At 40.4% G+C, this 23669-nt stretch overlaps 1 protein-coding gene across 2 annotated transcripts in view; it reads right to left on the reverse strand.

Moving 5' to 3' along the window:
* Acf (ATP-dependent chromatin assembly factor large subunit) overlaps positions 1–23669 on the reverse strand; it is a 711969-nt gene that overhangs the window by 429761 nt on the left and 258539 nt on the right. For both annotated transcript variants that reach the window (XR_011017808.1, XM_068226116.1), the window contains exon 9: positions 705–803. Coding sequence is in view for 1 of the 2 variants with exons in the window: in XM_068226116.1 (XP_068082217.1) it covers positions 705–803 (99 nt within the window). In the remaining variant the exon portion in view is untranslated. The remainder of the gene's footprint in view (positions 1–704; positions 804–23669) is intronic.

Genomic DNA, 23669 nt, shown 5'->3' on the forward strand with positions numbered 1-23669 from the left:
CCATGGAACTGTTCCGGACTTCGTTTTGCTGGACCAAATGCCAGACCACAGAACTGTTCCATTATCTCAATTCACTATGTAACTCAACTTTTCCTCCAGAGAAGGCAGAGCAAGTTGCATTTGTGATTCATGTAGGAAGTCTTCCTCTCCAATGTTACATGCTCTTTGTTAATATATATCGATAGTGTACTTGGTAACATTAGTTTGAAGTGGGCTATCTATGGACTTAGAGATATGCTTGTAAACAAGGTGGCTGCCAGTAAACAACCAAAAGTTACCGATATATACCCCCTTTTAAAAAGTAACGTGATTAAGAATATAATTTTTTTTAGTGTTAGTAGTAGTAATAGTGTGAGTAACGCTCCTAATGAACAAGATGTGGAAATCGAAGAGGAAGTGCAAGGATATGACCGGGTTACAGCACAGAAAATGAACTGAGTAAGGACCTGTAATGCTAATAAAATAAAATGTATTTTATGTATTCCTTGTTCCACGGTTCATGGCATGAATGCCATTTGTTTTCCTGTATATTTAAATCTTTAAGTAAGACATTTCTCATCATCCAAAGCATCACTATATTTCCATCAAAATAATCCCAACCTCAATGCAATTTCAATCCAACAAATATGCAGGGTTCAATGGGTTAATAATAAAGTGGCTCGCCTTACTGTACTACCACTTATATCACGGACTAATCTACTCACCAAAGTGCCGTGTCTCTGGCTCGTCTACTTTCTCGTCTTCATCTCCTTGCAGTGTGAAAAGACTTGACATCAATAACAGTAAGATATCACTGAAGGTCCCTGGGGAAAAATAAATCAGTCAAGTATACATCATCTAGTATCAGTCAATTATGTTAAACACCGTTCCCATCAAGGCATATAGAACACAGGGGATACAAAGGGTCCACTTATCCAGCTCATTACGGGCCACTGTTAGTTATGATCAATTTTATTACCTAAAGTGAAATCCAAATGCAAAATATAGTTAAATTAATATTAAATGCTCATTCAGTACTTCACAGCTATTCCACATAATTATTATATCTTTGTACTGAACTGAGAAGCCTACACAAAAAAAGAAGAGGGCAAAACTCGTTCAAATACTCATACAGAAAAAGGCTAAACAAAATGTAGGAAAGATTCTGGATGGAGTCAAAAGTATTCTTAAAGAACTAGCATAAATCACAGTTACCGGTATTCAGACTTCTGTACTTAGCGCACTAAATTAGTAAAACAAAATCAATCTCTTAACAGAGTAATACTGTGAAATAGAAGATAGGTATCTGAATGTCATTGATTTTACATCCCACTAACGACTTTTGCTGGATTTTCAGACACCTAAGTGCCAGATTTTTTTTTTCACCACACCGACACAGATAGGTCTTATGGCGACAATGGCACAGCAAAGACCTAGGAATGGGAAGGCAATGGCTGTGGTCTTAAAAGGTACAGCCAAAGCATTAGCCGGTGTGAAAATGGGAAACAACGGAAAACCAACTTCAGGGCTGCCGACAGTGGGGTTCAAACCCTTTATCTCCTGGATGCGAGCTCACAGCTCCACACTCCTAACCGCACGGCCAAGTCGCCCGGTCCTTTCTTTTACAACTCCCTCATGTGTTGTTATTCAAGCGAACGTTCCATAATGGCTTTTTCTCATTCTTATACATCTTCACAATATTATTATAGTCTGTATGGTAAAACTGAATAAGACACAAATAATCAGAAATTGTAGTCTCTGTAACCTTTGTTACGTAGTACTTTTCAATATGACCAATGAGATAATTAAAAATTAAATTTTGGCACCTTCCCCTAAGTTACCATTTTGAACAGGTTGAATAAAATTACTTATAGCACAGACTGTAGTTCCTTATTCCCCGAGTTTACATACCAATTTTCATTAATACCTGTTCAACCATTTTCTCGTACCTCGGGGCTGATATGGACTTAACAGCAAGAATCCAAATTCATGAATATCTCTGTTATCATAGCCAGTACGGTAAAAACGTATAAGGCATAAATGATGGGAAATTTAATAATATATAACCTTTAATTATGTAGTATTTATCGATAGGGCCAATAACAACAAATATGTGAGAATTAAATTTAGGCCTTCCTCTATACTACCATTTCATTCAGCATGAACACAATTATTTATGGCCTAGATTGTAGTGACTTATTCCCAGACTTCATATACCGATTTTCATTAAATTCTCTTCAGCCGTTTTCTTGAGATGCGCGTACATACATGCATACAGACACGGCATTACGGAAAATAAAAACTTTAATTTCTCCTTGTTACTGTGGTCACAACCGATACAGAAATATCATTATTTTTTAAATCTGAGCAATGTACAGACATTCATATTATTTATTTTGGGACAAATTAAAATTAGTCAGAATTGTCTCCCAATGGCTCTTTCATTTCATTGAAATACTGTCACTAAATTATTACAAAAGACTCCCTATCTAGTGACTTAATCTCTAGAATTGACTAGACTGAAGTGAACGAACATGAACATGGAATGCGAGAGCGAGATGGACGATCGATATACGCATCGCTACAGGTTTCAATAAACATCGCACATTCGCACACATTTCTCACATTAATAAACGTACCTATTTCATTTGAAAGCGGCCAATGAGTGAAGGACTTCCGGCAACTGATGTAAAAAGGCTGAAATGGCGGGATCTGAAAACAAATGTTTGAAGTTCACAAAAAATAAGTTAAAATGGGGAGAAGTAATAGAATAATCAGCAGGCGGGAAAACTGTAGAAAATCGGAAGTCTCCCGCCTAAATCGGGAAAGTTGGCAAGTATGCTGACCAACGAACTGCTCCTAAGGCACAATACTGAATCGATGATGCTTGTAGTCGAAACAGGTCCAATATCCAGGTCATCGGGCCCTCATAATGGTACTTATCGCTAGGAAAGTAGAACCATGCTATTTGCCATGTTGCAGTACTAATCAAAAGTAGCGAAGACTTGCAGTATTCCACACATTATGGTACTACTCACAGGTAATGAAATTCGCACATGCAACATAGACCTATGGCGTTTTGCACATCGTGGCACTATTTACATGCAACGCAAACCTATATAGGCAACGCAAACCCATGGCGTTCCTCACATAACTGAGCTGACCACACTGACTCGCACTATCTCTTAGTGTTCCTCACATAGTGGGTATTAAGCATAGGCAAGGCAGAACCATGGTGTTGCTCATCCCATGGTGTCTCTCATATAGAGATACGAATCACAGGTACTGTAAAATGCATTCTGACCCACACACTGAAAACAAATGTTTGAAGTTCACAAAAAATAAGTTAAAATGGGGAGAAGTAATAGAATAATCAGCAGGCGGGAAAACTGTAGAAAATCGGAAGTCTCCCGCCTAAATCGGGAAAGTTGGCAAGTATGCTGACCAACGGACTGCTCCTAAGGCACAATACTGAATCGATGATACTTGTAGTCGAAACAGGTCCAATATCCAGGTCATCGGGCCCTCATAATGGTACTTATCGCTAGGAAAGTAGAACCATGCTATTTGCCATGTTGCAGTACTAATCAAAAGTAGCGAAGACTTGCAGTATTCCACACATTATGGTACTACTCACAGGTAATGAAATTCGCACATGCAACATAGACCTATGGCGTTTTGCACATCGTGGCACTATTTACATGCAACGCAAACCTATATAGGCAACGCAAACCCATGGCGTTCCTCACATAACTGAGCTGACCACACTGACTCGCACTATCTCTTAGTGTTCCTCACATAGTGGGTATTAAGCATAGGCAAGGCAGAACCATGGTGTTGCTCATCCCATGGTGTCTCTCATATAGAGATACGAATCACAGGTACTGTAAAATGCATTCTGACCCACACACTGTTGCTACCATCACAAACTTATTTGGTACCTAACATAGTGGTACTGTGACCGTTCATGACATCGTCATATGTATATAAAGACATCCTGTATAGAGAATATGCCGTTTTCCGCGCGGTTCTACGTTAAATAGCTGCTAAACGAGGGTATTCTTGACGGTTCCGGGGCTCCAGCCTCCCCCCGTAGAGTCGCGCGCCCCTCCTCTCGTTGCGCGCAATTGGGAAAACAGGGAGTACAAGCGCCCGTAAGTGGAGTTCGTTCTCTCTCCGAGCAAGAGAGCTGGAGCAAGCAAGATATCACATGACTGAGAAGTGAGGTCATGAAACAGCCTCAAAGAAGTCGTCTCAACATACGAGACGATATCACCCCATGTATTCCCCTAAATATCTAGTAGCACCAATGTGTAGCTGTCAACTGTTGCGAGGGTATTAACATTAATAACTCGGAAATACTCGATAGATAATTTCGAGTTATAGCTTTGATGAATGAGGAGATTTTATGCGGATTTATCAAGCAGAGAATTATTCTACATAATAAGAATAATGGGAAGTGCGCAGGTAGTTGTCTCGAAGTGAGTAAAACCAGATGCCCGGCTCTGACAGGACCAGGAAAACTAAAAAATCCCCGGAGTCAGGCTCCACCTACTGAGAATTGATACTGACGCTTTAGTGATTACAGGCGAGCCCGCGAAGGATTCGAAACGAAAATTGATCAGTGGAAAGTCGGATGTACAGGCTTTAATTTGATATTAAATTCGACGTGTAAATATATCTGCCAGCGGAATGATGTCTGACAAGGGGGCGTGGACTGACTCCCCCTCCAGAAAAGAAGGCTTTCCACTATATAGGCGAGAGGCAAGAAGGCAGTATATCCAGTACATCCAGGGCATTCGGTCTAATCAGCAGACCTATTCGTTAGTGAACAGTCAGTTTAATATTCTGTGTTTTACAGTGTGAAGATTCCTTATAGAACAGTGTTATGTAGTGGTAAATGACAACACTCAGTGAGTGATGGTGCACTGCGTGCTAAATATTTATTAATTCCTTAATGCAGTTTGCTATGATCTGGATGTGAAAAGAATTTCACTGTGATTATGCGTCAGAGAGGCGCGGGATGGTAAAAAGAGGTGATCGGTTGAAGTAAATTATTACGTGTACAGTTATGAAACTGATCTAAGTGAATATAGTGGACTGTGTCGCATTATACGAGATACATATAAACGAGGTTAAATGAAGGAAGTAATCCAATAAAGAGATAGTTCCATCACATTGTTACAGTAAGGCCTGAACCAACGCTAACAGTGAGCGGTTTATCAGACATCATTTTTGAAGACCGGGCAGCGTCCTCCGTATTCTCTCCAACGCAGTGAGTTGTACATCGTATCAATTATTAGTGAAGCGGAGTGGATCGATTGATGACCGATAAACAAAATATATTAATACATAACATTCATATCCTGTGAGTGCGACCGGTTAGTGTGTGGTACTCTGAGATCAAACTAATTGTGGAGAACTAGTGTATGCAAATGAAGGTATCGATATCGGCTGCAGGACAAACACCGATATGGGGCTAAGGTGCTTAAATTTATGAGTATCCTTAGTCATATCAAAGTTATAGTGCAGGACACAATTAGTGCATTTATAACAAATTAGCTCCTCCTCATTTTCATATTTGACCTCCGAGAACTTCAGGTTTGAAGAGAGCTGGTTAACGGTCCGCTGTACAGTCACTCCAATGCATCAGGGATACTCTGGACCTTCTGACGCCAGGCGAGGATTCAACCAGCATGCAGGTGAACTGACATAGGACGACTCTGGAAGCCTTCGCAAGTGAAGACGCCCTGATGACAGCCTAAGCTGATGGATGTACTCCCTGAGGAAAGCTGATTGCAGACATCCAAGTGTTGAGTACATTTTTACCTTTTTACCTTGATAGCTAGTCACATGTAGGGAAGTAAAATCATTTGCATGTAAATAGAATATTATCTGAGTATAACAAGTTTCAGGGGATTATAGTTTGTAAGATTTTCCTGTGAGATTTTCTTCGTGGCTTGAACCACTCACTTCATTAATTAGGGGATATAGTGCATGGTAGTTAATAAGGCCCTAGTATAATTTACAGGTGACATGACGTAAATGAAAGGGAATAAAGTTTCGTAATATGATCTGATCGTCCAAGGCTAAGTTTAAATGCTACGATTCATCACAAGAATTCCCGATTAGTTATTCTGGATGGCACGTCACAAAAATGGTACAAACTCCTCCTGTATAGATTTAAGACTGCGTACTCCAAGACGACAAAGAGCCAATTGTGGGATGTAACTCAATGACATAGATCGCGATTAACTGTGAATTTTCTTTATCCTGAAGGTTAGAGTCCTCTCTTTTAATATGCATGTCCTCGGGATATGAGGATTGAGAAGACAGTATTTGATTGGTAGGCCGGTAAATTTGAATATAAAGTGGTGATTAAGTAAGTAAATTCCCCTGTTGAATGTATATGTATGGCGATGTATAATGCCGCCTCGTGAGTAAAATAATTGAAGCCAAAGGTAGGCTAATATTTGATGCTACGCTGAGGGCGTTAGTGTGTTGAAGAGAAAGAATGTCTTTGCGATGATATGGATATTTAAGAAACGGCGGGTGAAGGTTGGAGCTTTGCTCCGACAGAAAAAAAAGAGAACGAGGAATGTCCCTGGTCGACTTGCTTGACAGTTTTATGAGGGGGATGGGGGAAGCTAGACCCCGAACGAGGTTCGTTCACCACTTTGAGAAGGGAGGCACATTTAGTTTGTTCTTCTCTTCTCCTCGTATAACGGAGACATGCGTAAATTAAGAAAATTACACCGTCGATAGGTTCCAGATAGTATAGATGAGTGAAACCCTCCCATCTTTCTATTATTTGAGTTTAATTAAAGTAAAAACCGTTACAGGGTTTTCAGGTTATTACACCCCACATGTGTAAGTCCTGGGTTCAAGACCCCAGGTTCCGACAGAGACTGTTGACCATCTGTGGCAACTGAGATGGGCTGTGCCAAGATCCTGGTGTTTTTTTTTTTTTTTTTTTTTTTTTTTTTTTTTTTTTTTTTTTTTTTTTTGGCATGGAGACGCAATGCAGGGTGTTGTGTTATTTCTTCCAGTGAGTGTATTATATGTTATATGATGTAATCTATTGGTTGTCCATTGGTATGCCTGTTATTTTAAGGACAACGTTGAATTTGAAAGGTCGTGTGTCATATTAGTGTATAGGTAATCCCTATGAAGCAGGTGTTATGAGGAGTTAATACTCCGTATGATAAATTAGACGAGGTTATTAACTTAGAGAATGTGACATAGCTATCACGTGGTTTAAATGCGCTCAAGAAATTTCGTAGTGAACCTCAGCTAACATGATATATAAATTGAAGGATAAAATTGAATGAAATGATTCATGCCATAAGGGAGACATGTCTTGGTGAAATATGTATAAAATGTTTTAATGTGTTAGCTGATAAGGTCTTCGTGAGTTGAATGGTTCTGGAAGGGGACGCCCTTTCGATGTATTTTCAGTAATTTTTGAAGGTTATGAGGTGTTAAATGCTAATCTGGAAAGGACAGAAACGGACATTCAAAACTCAAACCTAATTTAGGAATTAATGTTATGGCATATGTAAATATCCCGGCGTATCTTTGTGTAGCGTACTATGCAAGTGTTTCCTTAGATGATAAAAAAAAATGTTTTTGCAAAAATATATTATATCCCTCCTTATTTGACATATTCATCTTCCTCTGATGGGCCGATGACCTTCGATGTTAGGCCCCTTAAAACAACAAGCACATTCCTCTGATGTCCGAGACTCTTTCCCCCTACTTAGAATTAAACAGTTTAAGCCCCTTTCCGGACATACCACATACCCAAGCTCTTGAGCAAGCCGAGGAGAGACTCAAGTAGGGGTGATGGACTTCGACTCCAGGGATTGTAAAAGGGTCTCGTCAAATAAATCCTTACAGCCACTTCGCAAGCCAGTCAAGATAAATTGTTATGCACTGGAACCCAGGACAGGTGCAGTACTACGCACAAGTAAAAGCAAGCAACCCACGGTGTTCCCCGTGTGGTGGTACTAATCAAAAGTAGTTTCGTGGTTCAAATACAATCATCCCTTGGTCGTCCATTTTTAGTCGCCTCTTACAAAAGGCAGGGGATACCGTGGGTGTAGTCTTCGTCTGCATCCCCCACCCACAGAAGGTTGTGTGTTTGGTCCGCGACAGGTATTCTATTTCCACCAGCAAGCCGGTTAGGACCCCCCCTACCGCCACCTGGAACGCGCCATGTGGGAGTATCACCTCTCCCCCCTGGTACGCCAGCATAGTAGGTTCGTGGCTTACTTTTTGGAAAAGCCTTGTAGATATTAATATTTGAGAAATTTACATTAGACTATAACCTTACTTTTGTCACAATACCTAACAAGGCTAATGCATTACATTGTGATGATTATCGTATGATCAGCCTAATGTCCCATGTGCTAAAGGTATTTCTGCGTATCGCCCACACTCGAATCTACCTCAAATGCGAATGCCAAGTTGGACATACCCAGTTTGGCTTTAGGAATGGACTGGGTACTCGTGAGACTCTTTTCTCCTTGTATGTTTTGACCCAGAGAGGCCTAGATATGAATGTAGACGTGCACGCTTGTTCCATTGACTACTGAAAAGCTTTTGATTGCGTATCTCATGCAAAACTTGTTGAGATTTTAAAATCTACTGGTGTAGATTTTTATGATCTTCGTATCATTACCCATCTGTACTGGAATCAAACGGCAGACGTCAAAAGAGAAGGAACTACTATTGAGGACATAGCTATACGAAGAGGTGTCCGCAAGGGATGTGTCCTGTCCCCGCTCCTTTTCAACATCTAATCTGAAGCTGTGTTCAGAGAGGCTATGGAAGATGTTAATCTAGGTATCAAAATCAATGGCTATATCATTGATAACATCCGATTTGCTGATGACACGATTGTGTTAGCCAGCAACCCTAGTGATCTTCAAATCATTATGAACAACATTGTGAGGACCAGTGAAACCTACGGTTTATCCTTGAATATTAACAAGACCAAGCTGATTGTATTCCTGAAAACACCAAAACAGGCCTCCCTTTACATCAACAACAACATCGTCCAACAAGTATCTTCCATCAAATATCTTGCAACTCTAGTGAACCAGCATTGTGATTCAAAATGTGAAATCTTATCCAGGATTGGACAAGCAAAAAGTATGTTCAATACCATGAGGACCTTATTCACCAGCCGAGAACTCAACCTCCAGCTCAGAGTTTGAATGCTACGTTGTTATGTCTTTCCTGTCTTTCTGTATGGTTTTGAAGGGTGCACGCTTAGCCCTTTATTGGAGAAGCGGATTGAATCTTCTGAAATGTACTTATACCGAAGAATACTCTGAATATCTTGGGCAGAAAAGAAGACAAATGAAGAAGTCCTCAACATTTTGAACAAGAAGAAAGAGCTTCTGATAACCATCAAGGAGCGTAAGCTCAGCTACCTCGGGCACATCATGAGAGGTGAACGATACGAACTTCTCCGACTGATCATTCAAGGGAAGATTGATGGGAAAAGATCTGTGGGAAGACGGAGAAATTCCTGGCTGAAAGACTTGTAGCGGTGGTATGGACATACGTCTATAGAAATCTTCCGTGCTGCCGTTTCGCGTGTAATCATAATCAATTGGATCGCCAACCTTAGGAGGGAGACTGCGTCATAAGAAGAAGAAGAAGAATAACCCTATTTATTAATTACATAATCTGATTACTGAGTATATTGCCAAATGAAAGAAAAATCTAAACCACCGAGCTCGATAGCTGCAGTCGCTTAAGTGCGGCCAGTATCCAGTATCGGGAGATAGTAGGTTCGAACCCCACTGTCGGCAGCCCTGAAAATGGTTTTCCGTGGTTTCCCATTTTCACACCGGGCAAATGCTGGGGCTGTACCTTAATTAAGGCCACGGCCGCTTCCTTCCCACTCCTAGTCCTTCCCTGTCCCATCGTCGCCATCAGACCTATCTGTGTCGGTGCAACGTAAAGCAAGTAGAAAAAAAAAAAAAAATCTAAACCAAGCCAAAAATTATCAAGAGATCAAACGCTAAAAGCAAAGACTTTAATATTACTTATCTACTAGACTCACAGAGCGTGCTGATGCCATGCGGAATAGCGACTACTTTTGCGCATTGCCATGTTGTGGGCGCTCCAGCTTTGAATGCATAGCTAGCACGTGGTAATGTTTACAGCCCCTTGCATGTTTTTCATACTGAATCAGACTGTTAGTGGATCTGTTTTGGTATTATATGTGACGGAGTGATAATACATTACCAAATATATTCAAGGAAAGTGGGAGCCGATACATTATGGACCAGGTGAGTTGGCCATGTGGTTAGGAGCGCGCGGCCGTGAGCTTGCATCCGGGAGATAGTGAGTTCGAATCCCACCGTCAGCAGCCCTGAAGATGGTTTTCCGTGGTTTCCCATTTACTCACCAGGCAAATGCTGGGACTGCACGTCAATTAAGGCCACGGCCGCTTCCAACTCCCAGGCCTTCCCCATCCCATCGTCGCCATAAGATCTATCTGTGTCAGTGCGACATAAAGCTTCTAGCAAAAAGATACATTACGGTAGTTAAACTGATCGGCAATATTAGGCCTAAAGTTAGGCCTTGCGTGTGGAATGGAAAGATATTAACCGGAGTGAATTCGCATGCAGCCTTCATTTGTACATATTGCTATCAGAAGGGATCTGGTATTTCTTTTCATACATGAGTAGAAATTGAACTGTTTAAATAACTTTGAATTATCATAATGGAGAACTAAACAGGTTACTGGGTCATTGATTCAGGAACGCATGGACGTGAAATGTATAATGTTTAGGACTTTTCTTCTTTTTCCTGTTTGCCTTTTTCCAGTTCATCGGGGATAATTGTTGAGAACTAAACAGCTGTTCTGAAAAAGGACTACATATTTTTCATACAGACTGTGTACCGGTATTACAAATTTGATAAACCTGGGCCTAGAATCTGTAAGATATGACTGATGAAGCTTGATGAAAACCCTTTTACTATTAGGGTAAGGTACTGCTTCAAATTATTATCGATGATCTGAAAAATGATTTATAATTAGCATGTGTCTTAAGTTCCCCATTTTTTCACACTTGCTTTATAATAAAAGAATACAATTGTTAATATGCTATTCCAGAAAAATCTGACAATACGAAGTCCAAATAAAGCTCATTACAATCTTGTCAACCCTGCTCTCTGCATTAGAAAACGCTAATCAAAATAACTGTTCAACTATGATATTAATCTTTTTGCAACTGCTTTATTTTCAACTTCATTTACTGTATTTTCTTTCTGGTGTAAAACATGGTGCTCATATTAGAGAAAAATTAGAATGTACTTTCAATCTTTATTTGCGCTCAGATAATGTTAATTCAGATTGGATTTGTAAAAGCAGTAATACAAGTATTTAAGAAGATAATATTTTGAGGAGGGTTTTACATCTCAAATTATAACATTCTTACTTAAGCCTAAACACTCAGAAACTCAAACCAACCCCAGACATTCATTTCATTTTTAGAAATATACAACAGAGTCAGACTAGTACCAGTGTAACGAATGTCAGGCAGCATTTACCTACATCCAAATAACACAGAAATGTTAATTTAACTTCTACTCATCCAACTACGTTAATTCATATCCAAATCAAACCAAAAACCAAAACAAACCCCATGGCACAACAGGCTCGAAAGGCCATGGCCCACCAAGCGACCACTGCTCAGACTGAAGGCCTGCAGAATACGAAGTATCATGTGGTCAGCACGGCGAATCATCTAGGCCGTTATCTCACTGTCAGATAGCTCTGCAATTGTAATCACGTAGACTGAGTGGACCTCAAACCAGCCCTCAGATACAAGTTAAGATCTCTGACCTGGTCGGGGATTGAACCCGAGGCCTCCGGGTAAGAGGTAGACACGCTACCCCTTCACCGCAGAGGCGGCATTTCATATTCAGAAAATAAAAAAATAAATGCATCTCTTTATCTCTTTTAGAAAAATTTCTGCAGTCATGTCCTTTTTAAACAATCTGCTCAGACATTTGGGTAAAATTTGCTGTAATATCAGAGAGGAATCATAAGCTATGTACCTTTCATAGAAAGATTTTATCTCACAGGTCTCCTTTTTGTTGATATTGAAGATAACGAGTATTGCTATCGGTACAGGACTTTGAAAATATTTCATTATAATGTATTCACCAATCTGCTAAGACACAGGCAATTTTCATCTCACGATATGTAATCATACTTAAGTTGTAGACTGCTGTCATTTGAACAAGTCTTTGTATTTTCAAGAGAGCTGAAGTGTAGAGCCTAGGTTTCAATTACATGTATCCGTTCCGAATGTTCAAACAAATCAGTTACAACATGACCCCTTATATTAAAGTGAGCAATATGATCATTTTTGAGGTACCACTAGGCCAATATGATTTTGTTTTTACCTGTTTTTGGGGACAAATTAAAATGTGTTTATTTATATATATTTATGTTATATTTACATATTATATTTATGTATTATATTTATGCAGGTAGCAGGTAGGGACCCTCTTCGGAGGTAGCCCTGCCCAGGGATTGGCGCCCCTGCCTATGTGAGTCCCAGAGCACACTGACCCGGTGTGTAGCATCAAGTAAGGGTCCCAGCTCAGGGTTACGAGTGAAGCCCTCAACGGAATCTACAGCAGAGAAGATGGACTTCTGAACGGTGGAGATTGCAGAAGAGGCAGCCCAGTGCTTAGGGAATAATATAAGTACTCTCGGCATCAGCAGCGTCTGTCTCCCATGTCAGGGGCGGCTGCAAGGGTGTCTGTTCCCCATATAAGGGGCGGCGACCCCATTGTAATTAACGCTCCTGAATAAGATTCGGAGTGGCCAACCCTGAAGGCATTTAGTCTTCAGCCCTAGTAAATTTCTTTACTAGTTCGCATACGATGAAAAAAAAAAAACCGATGCAGACATCACTACCCCAGGGAGTATCCAATCTCCCGTCTCCAACGGTGACATATTCAGGCCTTCGGATTTTGGGGAGCCTGACCTCATCGTGCAGGGAAAGTCGGAGTTCCCCAATATCAACCTATTGAGAACCAAAACTGTCACACACTTTGGAACCATCGATATTCAAACCCTCTGTAAGACCGGAAAACTTAAGCAATTGACCGACATCCTGCATAAGCGCAAAATTGCAATAACAGCAGTCCAAGAAACCCGATTTACTGATGATGTGGCTTTTGAGTCAGAAGGTTACGGAGTAATCAAGGGGAAACCAGCGTCTAAGAACACACATGGCTCCAGCGTTTTTGGTACAGCTTTTTTAGAACGATGTGATATGGATTCTGTCATCGGATTTACATCAGCTAGCGAACGCATCTCTGTGTTATCTATAAGATGTGGCAACAAGGGATACTCTATTGTAAATGCACATGCTCCAGTTAATGATGACAATAAGAGGAACCCTGAAAAGGTCCGAAGTTTCTGGCAGATGCTAGAAGAAGAGATCGGTAAGATCCCTGGTCACCATGTCAAAATACTCGTAGGTGACTTCAACGCTCAACTGGGAAAAGAACGACAGTACCAAGATATACTGGGGCCCTACACAGCACATAGACGAACAAACATCAACGGCAAGCACTTAATTGAACTGTGTAGATTATATCAGTTTTTTTTTTTTTTTTTGCTAGGGGCTTTACGTCGCACCGACACAGATAGGTCTTATGGCGACGATGGGATAGGAAAGGCCTAGGAGTTGGAAGGAAGCGGCCGTGGCCTTAATTAAGGTACAGCCCCAGCATTTGCCTGGTGTGAAAATGGGAAACCACGGAAAACCATCTTCAGGGCTGCCGATAGTGGGATTCGAACCTACTATCTCCCGGATGCAAGCTCACAGCCGCGCGCCTCTACGCGCACGGCCAACTCGCCCGGTATAGATTATATCAGTTGAAGATCATGTCCACAGTTTTCCCCAGAAAGGCAAAATACCAGACCACCTGGCAATCACCGAACGCAGCTATAGGATCATTTCAAATCGATCATGTTGTAATCAGTGTAAAATGCATGAAAGAGATCATGAATGTCAGAGTTCGCAAAGGTTGGAATGTTGATTCTGACCATTTCTTCACACAAATAAAGACCAGATTACTGCCCAAACAAAAGATACCTTCTACCACAGTTCCACCACGGATTGATCCCCAATTCCTGTCGGAGAATAAAGAACGTTTTGCAACTGACATCTTGCAAAAAGATATGAAAGACTGGAACCAACTGAAGTCCACCATATGCGAAATGGCCAATAGCCTCGAACAACCTCGAAGGAAGAGATGACATAGATGGTGGAATACTGAATGCGATCTTGCAGTTGATGAGCGCGCCGCAGCGTGGACGGAGTGGTACTCGACTAAACGAAAGGAAGACTGGGAAAATTTCAGAATGATGCGGAAACTGTCGAGTAAGACCATAAGACCATCAGACGTGGGAAAAAGATCTTACGATCGGTCAAGACTGGAGAAGTTAGATGAAGAATTCAAAATGTACAACACCAGAAACTTTTATCGGGCCTTCAAAGAGGTACTCTCGGGTTATAAACCACAATGTCTTCACTTTAAATATACAGACGGGGAGTTGGTCACCTGTAACCGCCTGAAGGTGGAACTTTTGGCAAACTACTTTGAGCAGCTGCTCAATTGCGAAGAGCCCACGGAAAGATTACCTGTTGCAAGATCCTCCAGAGGTACACCTCCTATCTAACCCACCATCAATGCAGCAAGTTGCTAATGCCATCGGACACCTTAAGTACTGCAAGGCACCCGGGGAGATGGCATCATTGCGGAAGCTCTAAAAGCAGGTGGAAATACGATCACAGAGGCCATACACCAGATCTTGATAGACTGCTGGGAGACTGGCAGGATCCCTGATGACTGGAAATCAGCTACCATACACCCTTTACATAAAAAAGGTGACCGCAGTGATGTCAACAACTACCTAGGGATATCTCTGCTGTCAGTAGCATACAAAGTGCTGTCAAGGATTTTACTGGACAACGTAGAAAGCCAATGTGATCGAACGATTGGTGATATCAAGGAGGATTTCGGCGGGGACGGTCCTGTACCGAGCATATCTTCAACCTAAAAACCATTCTCCAACTAAAACAAGTAAGGGTAATGAAAATCGCTGTGTTTTTCATCAACTTTAAAAAAGCTTACGATTCCATCGACCGCCAGACACTCTTCTCCGTACTGCAAGAACGAGGTGTTGATTACAACACACGCACCCTCATCTAACAGACTCTTGCGGATACAACATCCAAAGTGAAGTTCACGGGAGAACTATCTCGGAGTTTCAAGATAAAAACTGGAGTACGACAGGGTGATGGCCTTTCACCCATTCTGTTTAATCTAGTGCTTGATAAAGTTATCAAGAACTGGGAATGTACACTGAGGAATCTAGAAATCAAACCAGTTGCCATTGGAGCCAGGACCCGAAAGATTGAGATCAGGTGCCTGGCATTCACAGATGACATTGCAATCCTAACCAACAACTCTAAGGATGCTGTCATTGCTATCGAAGCCCTGCACGAGATAGCGGTGAAAGCAGGATTACACATATAGTACGGCAAAACTAAGTACTTTAAGACTCGGCATCCCGGAAACCCCCCTTTGACGACCATACATGGAACGATTGGGAGAGTCAATCACTTCTGCTATCTTGGTGAATGGGTCCACCCCAATGGTAGAGACGGTACATCCATCCTAGAAAGGTATAACAAACTCAATGCAGCGTACCAACTATCCCACAACCATTATAATAAGAGGTGCATTTCGAAAAATGCTAAGATCTGTCATTACAAAACTGTTGTCAGACCACAGTTTTTGTACGCCTCAAGAGACCCTCCTGATGAACAAAAACGGTACATGGATGATCTAGAGAAAGCCGAAAGACGTATCCTCAGGAAAATTCATGGACCGAGATTGTTCCCAGATGGAACCTACAGACTTAAATCGAACTCTGAGCTGTATCGACAGTTAGAATCAGCCAATACCAGCATGCGACGTACGAGGCTTAAGTTCTACGGACACCTACAACGAATGGACAGCAACAGGCTTACCAAGGTGGTCTTCTCTTTAGTTAAAAGCTACAAGACTGGAAGCTTGTGGCTTAATGAAGTACAGAAGGACTAGAATTTGGCTGGGATTTCAGACACTGATATAGAAGATCGTTCCAAATTTTATGCTATGGTACAGTTTTGGACCCCACCCCCTAGAGTTCCTAGAAGTCGGAAGCCCCTTTCACAGGAGAGAAAGGAGAAATTATCAGCAGGGCTCAAGAGATATTGGGAACAAAGAAGAGCATCGAGGAAGACCTAGTCATCAGTGCTCCTTAGTGGGCTTAAATCAATAATAATAATAATAATAATAATTATAATAATAATAATAATATTTATGTATTTTTGTAATAGCACTGAGGCAACTATCATCGCTCATCAACTGAGATGGTTCGGCCATGTTCACCGCATCAGTGATACCAGGCTTCCCCGCCAAATTCTTAATGGTGAACTTTGCTCCAGCAGTAGACCTCATGGAGCCTCTCTCAAACATTTTAAGGACCAGCTCAAACACATCATGGAGACAACTGGTATAGATATACAGACATGGGTAGAATGTGCTGTGGACCGTTCACTGTGGCAGAACACTACATCCACCGCTGTCAACTTGTTTGAAAGAGAACGCCGCAGACATCAAGAGGCCAAGCGACAAGCAAGAAAACTTCGCCAATTACAAACCCGCCCTCCTCCATCCATTCAGTGCGATTTGTGTGGGTGTACGTTTTATGCCAGGACTGGTCTGTTTAGCCATCGCAAACACATCCATAAACTGAGTTGAACTGGTCAATGTATGCAGGAAAAAGATATATATATCCCGATCGAGTTATAGCCGATGATGAGTGTATTTTTCAGTCTTCTTATTCAGTCTCCTAAAGGAATTTTGTAATTTTATGTTTTTATGTGTGCCACCTATGTGCTATCCAAAGGATTTGTGTAGACTGTTCATTTTTCATACAGAAGTGTCTTAATATCCCCACAGATTTACTAGGGCAGGTGTGTTCATATGTGCCAAATGTAAGTTAATGCATGAATTCCATACGATCTAAACATCAAACTGAGGAACGCCTAGAACAAGGCGGTACACACATGGACAAATCTTCCCCAGTCACATGCTTCTGCCCAGCCAGCGGTGTGGGGCCTTGGCTTAAAGTGCATGTGACATTAGGATACTAGACATGTATACACCTTATTAACTTTCCTCCAGAATCCAGTGCATATCAGCCACTTAAATCCACTCACTCTGATATTTTAATCATGCATAGTAATTTGAAATGTTTGCTGCAGCTTCTTACAGTTCCTATTTCCATACATTTCTGCTAACTTCATTTTGAAGTTTTTATAACAGCATGAAACAATCAGAGATACAGTTAAATGAAGGCATAAAACATTACATCTCATCATTGCCGGGACAAAACCTCCTATGTGATAATATTTTTGGAAGTATACTGACCCGCAGCACATACATTATAAAGAGCGATAATGCCTTGACAACATTCACACAATATTACACCTTATATGACAGAACGTTACCAGCCAAAGTTCTAAGCTAAAATAATTCACATAGGAGGTCTTGTCCCGGTGACGACAATATATTATGTCAAGCAACATTAGCATAAGTCATACCCAAGATTTTGAGCAGTTTAACAATTAACCATTCATGAAAAAATGATTTTTTTAAAAATACTATCTGTGTATTTATACCAAAGACGGGCACAAGTCGGCTCAATGAGCAGCACTCCAGCTCAGGCAGGTAAAGGAGCTGTGTATGTGCTCTGACAGAAGATCAAAATCAAATCAAATCAAAATCTCTTTATTTGCAAATGAGGTGTCTACCTCGGTGGCAAATGGTATACTAAAATACATTATTGTCAAGCACTAAATATTAAATTAACAAGAAGAAAATTTTCCCTATAATACAATATTATACAATTTACGCTAACAATGTTTTCTATTAAACACACAGCTCATCCTTAATAAATTTATATTGTTTATAAAATTCTAATATCTCCTGTACTACTTACAAATATAGTCAACTGATATACAGTATGTGGAATTGCTTCAAATGATACTATAAAACTGGTATAACATTAATATTTACATTGCATTTATTTATTTACTATTTTTTTTTTTACCCGTTCTGGATCCTAAGTAGCATAACGACCTGCTGCGTCTTAACCAGAGCCCCTTTTGCCACCACTTTTCAGAGTTCCTGAAGGGCCTTCACAGCTACCGTAGCAGTCCCAGGGCCCTCGAAGTCCCCACTGTACTTCACCCCTACAGGCAGTCCCCTACTTTGGCTGTCCAAACTCCTTAGACCAGGGGATGGAATTAATTTATTCACACACATTTTTTTATTTACAATAACCTGCACTGGTCGAATGGCCTCTAACACTTCATTTATTTTCTCTATTGCTGTTTATTCTCTTCTTGAATATCTGTACAGATTTTGGAAAAGGATCAAACACTACCCCTGGTAAACTGTTCCACTCCTTCACACCCTTCCCAATGAATGAAAATTTACCCCAATCGCTTCTGCTAAAATTCCTTCTAATTTTATATTTGTGGTCAGTCCTGCCGATATAATTATTTTCCAACTGAAGCCTCTCACGGATATCTCCCCATGCTTCTTCTGCTGTATAGGCTCTATATAATCCTGTCAGTCTAGTTTCCTCCCTTCTCTTACCTAAAGTTTCCCACCTAAGTTCCTTTAATATTTCTGATACACTACTCTTTCTCCTGAAATCCCCTGTTACAAATCTTGCTGCTTTCCTCTGCACACTATCTATTTCTTTTATTAGGTATTCTTGGTGAGGATCCCAAACACTGTTTGCATATTCCAATAATGGACGAACCATACTCAAGTAACTTTTTTCTATTAATTCTTTGTTGCATCCTTTAAGTAGCCTCATTATGACATGTAATGATCTGTATGCTTTTCCAACAATGTCATCAATATGACCCTTCCAGTGCAAATTACTTTCAAATCTCACACCTAAGTATTTGCACTTGCCATCTTTTGGGATAACTACCCCATCCAAAGTATATTCAAATTCAGTTTTAAAGCTCCTGTTTGTAAAAGTTGTAACAGTTGATTTGCCTCCATTAACCTTCATATTATTTTCTTCAACCCATTGTTGGATACTTTCAAGGTCCCTTTGTAATTCTGAACAATCCTCAATGTTGTTTATTTCTCTATAAACAATTATGTCATCTGCATACAATCTTATTTTTGATGTTATATTGTTCCCTAAATCATTTGCGTATATTAAGAAAAGTAACGGACCGATTATACTACCCTGTGCAATTCCCTTCCAAACTTTCTCTTCCTGAGATACATTATTTCCTACTTTGACTTTCTGAACCCTTGAATTTAGAAATGCTTTTATCCAACGTGTAACCCTTACGTCCAATCCTATTCCCTCCAATTTCTTTAATAATATTCCATGTTCCACTCTATCAAAGGCTTTGGAAAGATCTATGGCTATGCAATCTAACTGACCTCCTGAATCCAACTGATCTGATATGTCCTGCTGAAATCCCACCAGTTGTGCCTCACAAGAAAATTTCTTTCTAAATCCATACTGGCTCCTCATGAACCAATTTTTATCATCACATATCCCTCTGATGTACTTCGATATTAAACTCTCCAGATTTTTACAAACTATACTGGTCAGGCTGATTGGTCTGTAGTTCTCTGGTTTCCTTTTATCACCCTTTCCTTTATAAATTGGTATTATTATAGATTCCTTCCATTCCTTTGGTATTACACTATTATTTATGACATAGTCAAAGAGAAATTTTAAATAAGGCACTATGTACCACCCCATTGTCTTTAATACCTCCGCAGTAATTTGATCACTTCCTGCAGCTTTTCCTTGCTGAAGTAGTTGGATTTCTCTGAAAATATCTTCGTTTGTGAATGAGAAGCTTCTTGTTTCCCTCTGTCTCTCTCCCTCTCTATCTTCTGTTTCGGTTTCCAACTCTTGACAATCATCTACTGAATCTCTAAATTCCCTACTAAATAGGTTTGCTCTCTCAGTATCTGTTAAATAGTGTTCACCCCCTTCTCCCACCATTGTAGGAATTTGGACTCCTTTTCCTTTTTGATTCCTGATATATGAATACAGCTTTTTCCATTTCCCTTTGTGGTCTAGCAGCTGCTTGCACAGCTCACAGTTACAAGTTGTTAAGGAACGCGTATCAAAACAATTTAAATTAACAGTTTTATTGTGCCTAATATCTTGTGCCACTCAGTGCATTAGATTATGGTGAGGAAACCAAAAAAGTTCAAATACATAGGAACCATTTGTATGGTAGTTATTAAATTTTCCCCCTTTGGATGAATGCCACTTTTTTTAATCAATATTCACACGTAACTTTTGGGTTAAGTTTAACCGATGCAAATTTATTTAAAACTGTCTCTTAGTCTTTTGTATTAGACATACAAATATGAATTTGTATACCTTGTCATAACAGGGAACCCATGATTAGGGTAAGTATAGGGTCAATGCATAAATTCATGTGGTATTCTCTTGGGCTGTCAACAAAGCGGCGTGGAGGGATTGCTTATCGTTAATCCCTTGTTTTAACTGAGTTTGGAGTTGTGTATTGTGAAACACAGGTTTTCTTGATTGTGAACGTATTATTTATGTATATTTCAAATGGATATTGAATGTCAAGTTCAGAAAAGTAAGCATTTCCAACACATTTTATTCTTCGAGTTTAACCGAGGATCCAGTCCAGCAGGAGCTGGAAGAACAATTTGTGAAGTGTATGGGAATGAAGCAATTGGTGAAAGAACAACACAAAAATGGTTTTCCCACTTTCAAGCAGGAGGGTTTGACTTGTCTGATGACCCGCGTTCTGGAAGACCTTTAGATTTGGACAAAAATAGCTTGAATGAGTTGCTTCATGAGAATCGTCATCAAACAACGCAGGAAATGGCGGAAGTTTTTAAATGTGTAAGTCAACTATTGTACGCCATTTGCATTTGATGGGTAAAATGGGTATATGGGTACATGTGCTAAGTGACAGTAACGAAAATCAACGAACAAACATCTGTTCGTCATTACTTGCCTGGCACCAGTTGGCTTGTGATAGGCACAAAGCATTCCTTTCGAACATTGTCACTGGTGACGAGAAATGGTGCCCGTATGTCTACATGAAGAAGAGTGGCTCAGCCCATCAAAAAAAGCAACACCCCATGCCAAGGATAGTGCCCATCCGCAGAAATTCATGTTATGTGTTTGGTGGAACAAAGATGGTATTCTTCACCTTGAACTTCTCCCAAAAAACATAACGATTACCTCTGCTGTGTATACTGACCAGCTAAGATGGCTTGCCGTTGCTATTGACAACAAAAGACAAAGACAACAACCAGTTTTATTCCTCCCTGATAATGCTTGTCCGCATACAGCGCAATTGACCAAGGATGTGATTGCAGAACTTGGCTGGGAAACTTTTCCTCATCCTCCGTATTGCCCTGACCTTGCCCCCTCAGATCTCCATCTTTTCCGCTCTCTAACCACGTTCAGGGGGAAGTGTTTCCTGACAAAGCGTCTCTTGACCAATGACTAACAGATTTCTTACGGTCAAAACCAAAACAGTTCTACAGGCGAGGCATTCAACTGCTATCTGAACATTGGCAGAAGGTCATAGAGACTAGAGGTGAATACACACCGAGTGATTGTGAGTTACAGTGCGTGACAGTGACAGTAAAATAAAATATAAGAACTACACAAACCTATGCATCGACCCAATTAGATAATATGTACACAAATGCCATGTGCTAAGTAAATAGGTTTAATTACATGCATATCATTTCATTAGGTTATGTACAGGAAACAGAATTATTTTGAGATGCGATAAAGAAATACTCCTTTAATTACTACCTGTAGTTGCGGAAATACTGTAGACCAACATAAAAGCTTGTTTAGGAATACAGCATAAACAATGAACAACAAACGAACTGTATAACTGCACGTCATCTACATAATATACTCATAATATGCTGTGGCTATTGCTTGCATCTAGACTCTGCATATCACCATCTAGTCTTTACAGCACAAACTATTGGAAATCAACTCCTTCCTCCTCTTACAGTGCTTATGCTGTTTGGGTAAGGGAGCAGGGCTCTCTCACTGTCCACTTACGATTTACACTGTCACTGAAGAAAGCGTAGTTTTCAAAATTAAATTATTAGGTTTAATACACGCCACCAGATATTGCCCCTGACTAATTATACATAAGAACCGAATGCAACCAGTAATGCATATGCAACATGTATATAGCATAATAACGCAGCACACTACTAAGCATCTGTTAATTGTTGCTCAAAACGCTCGAGGTTTGACATTGACAGTGATGTGTTTAAAATCTTTTTTTAATGTGTTGCCTTGAACACTACAACATGTTTTAACCAAAGTGTCCTTCGCCTCGAAGCTTGCAACCCACTTACTCATCGAGTCTTTGGGAATGTGCGTGGTATTCCCAGCCGGTCCACTTTATGACAAACAGTGGGCAGTCAGCTGTTGTCCAACGATCAGCTCTACACCGTAGGTCAGCCATGGAAGTACCCTCTTGCAAATGTGGACTGAATAGGCAGACCGAATGCTGATCAGGAGGTATCACCTCAGGACTCACTACAGCCTCATTATATCCCTCCTTAATTATAACTTAGCCAAATCAGATAGCATTCTGCTAAGATGAAACATTGTATAGTATTCAAGCTAGGATTATATTCATGAACCTAGAGCCCTTAGCTATCAGTAGTCGTTCTATTATTTCGCATTGTATTCAAACGACTAGAATTTCAGATGTAAATAGCCATCAGCTTTACATTCTACATTGTTAATGAAAATCAGTTTGTACATTCTAGGGTAAATCCGTATAAATGTACATACATCTCAGTACAGCATCAAGCTTACTCACTGTGTAATTTAATTTGTGCTCAGAATGAGAAGCAAGTTCAAAGACAATTTGTTCTTATGTATCATGTGAAAGATCTCACAAAAATAAACTTTTAAGTTGTGTTTGTACATTGTGCTTCTTGTATACAACTCAACATTATGGTAACGAGGACAACTAGGCACCAAAATCAAACTGCCACAATACAACATTATGGCAACGAAGACAACTAGGCCAAAATCAAATCACCAAAAATACAACATTTTTGCTGTGAGGAATAGTTTCAGTTACTGCCAGTTTTAACATTTTGTCACAAACGGGTGCACCAAGTCAAACAGCCAACATTTGGCATCGACAACAGAGCACCATTTCACGACAACGAAAAGCAGCATTTGTTCATACAGTGAGTCAACGCACAGGCCTATTCACTTGTTGCCCGCCAAAGGTCACGGCACACACACTCGCCATCCACGCAGCGTTCACTCCCCCCCTTTCATAAAAGCTTCCGGTCAGCTACCTGCTACATGCAACCCGACAAGCAGTACAGCTGCGTCATAAACATTACATACAATCATGGCAACTCCGGAACAATTAGGAGCCATTCTCCAAGCTTTGCAACAACAGCAATTTATGCAGCAACAGAAACTGCATTACTCACAGCCCTTACGGCTCTGACTATTTCCCAACAGAGCTCTGCAA

Source organism: Anabrus simplex, chromosome 2 (genome assembly GCF_040414725.1).
Source record: "Anabrus simplex isolate iqAnaSimp1 chromosome 2, ASM4041472v1, whole genome shotgun sequence".
NCBI lineage: Eukaryota > Metazoa > Arthropoda > Insecta > Orthoptera > Tettigoniidae > Anabrus > Anabrus simplex.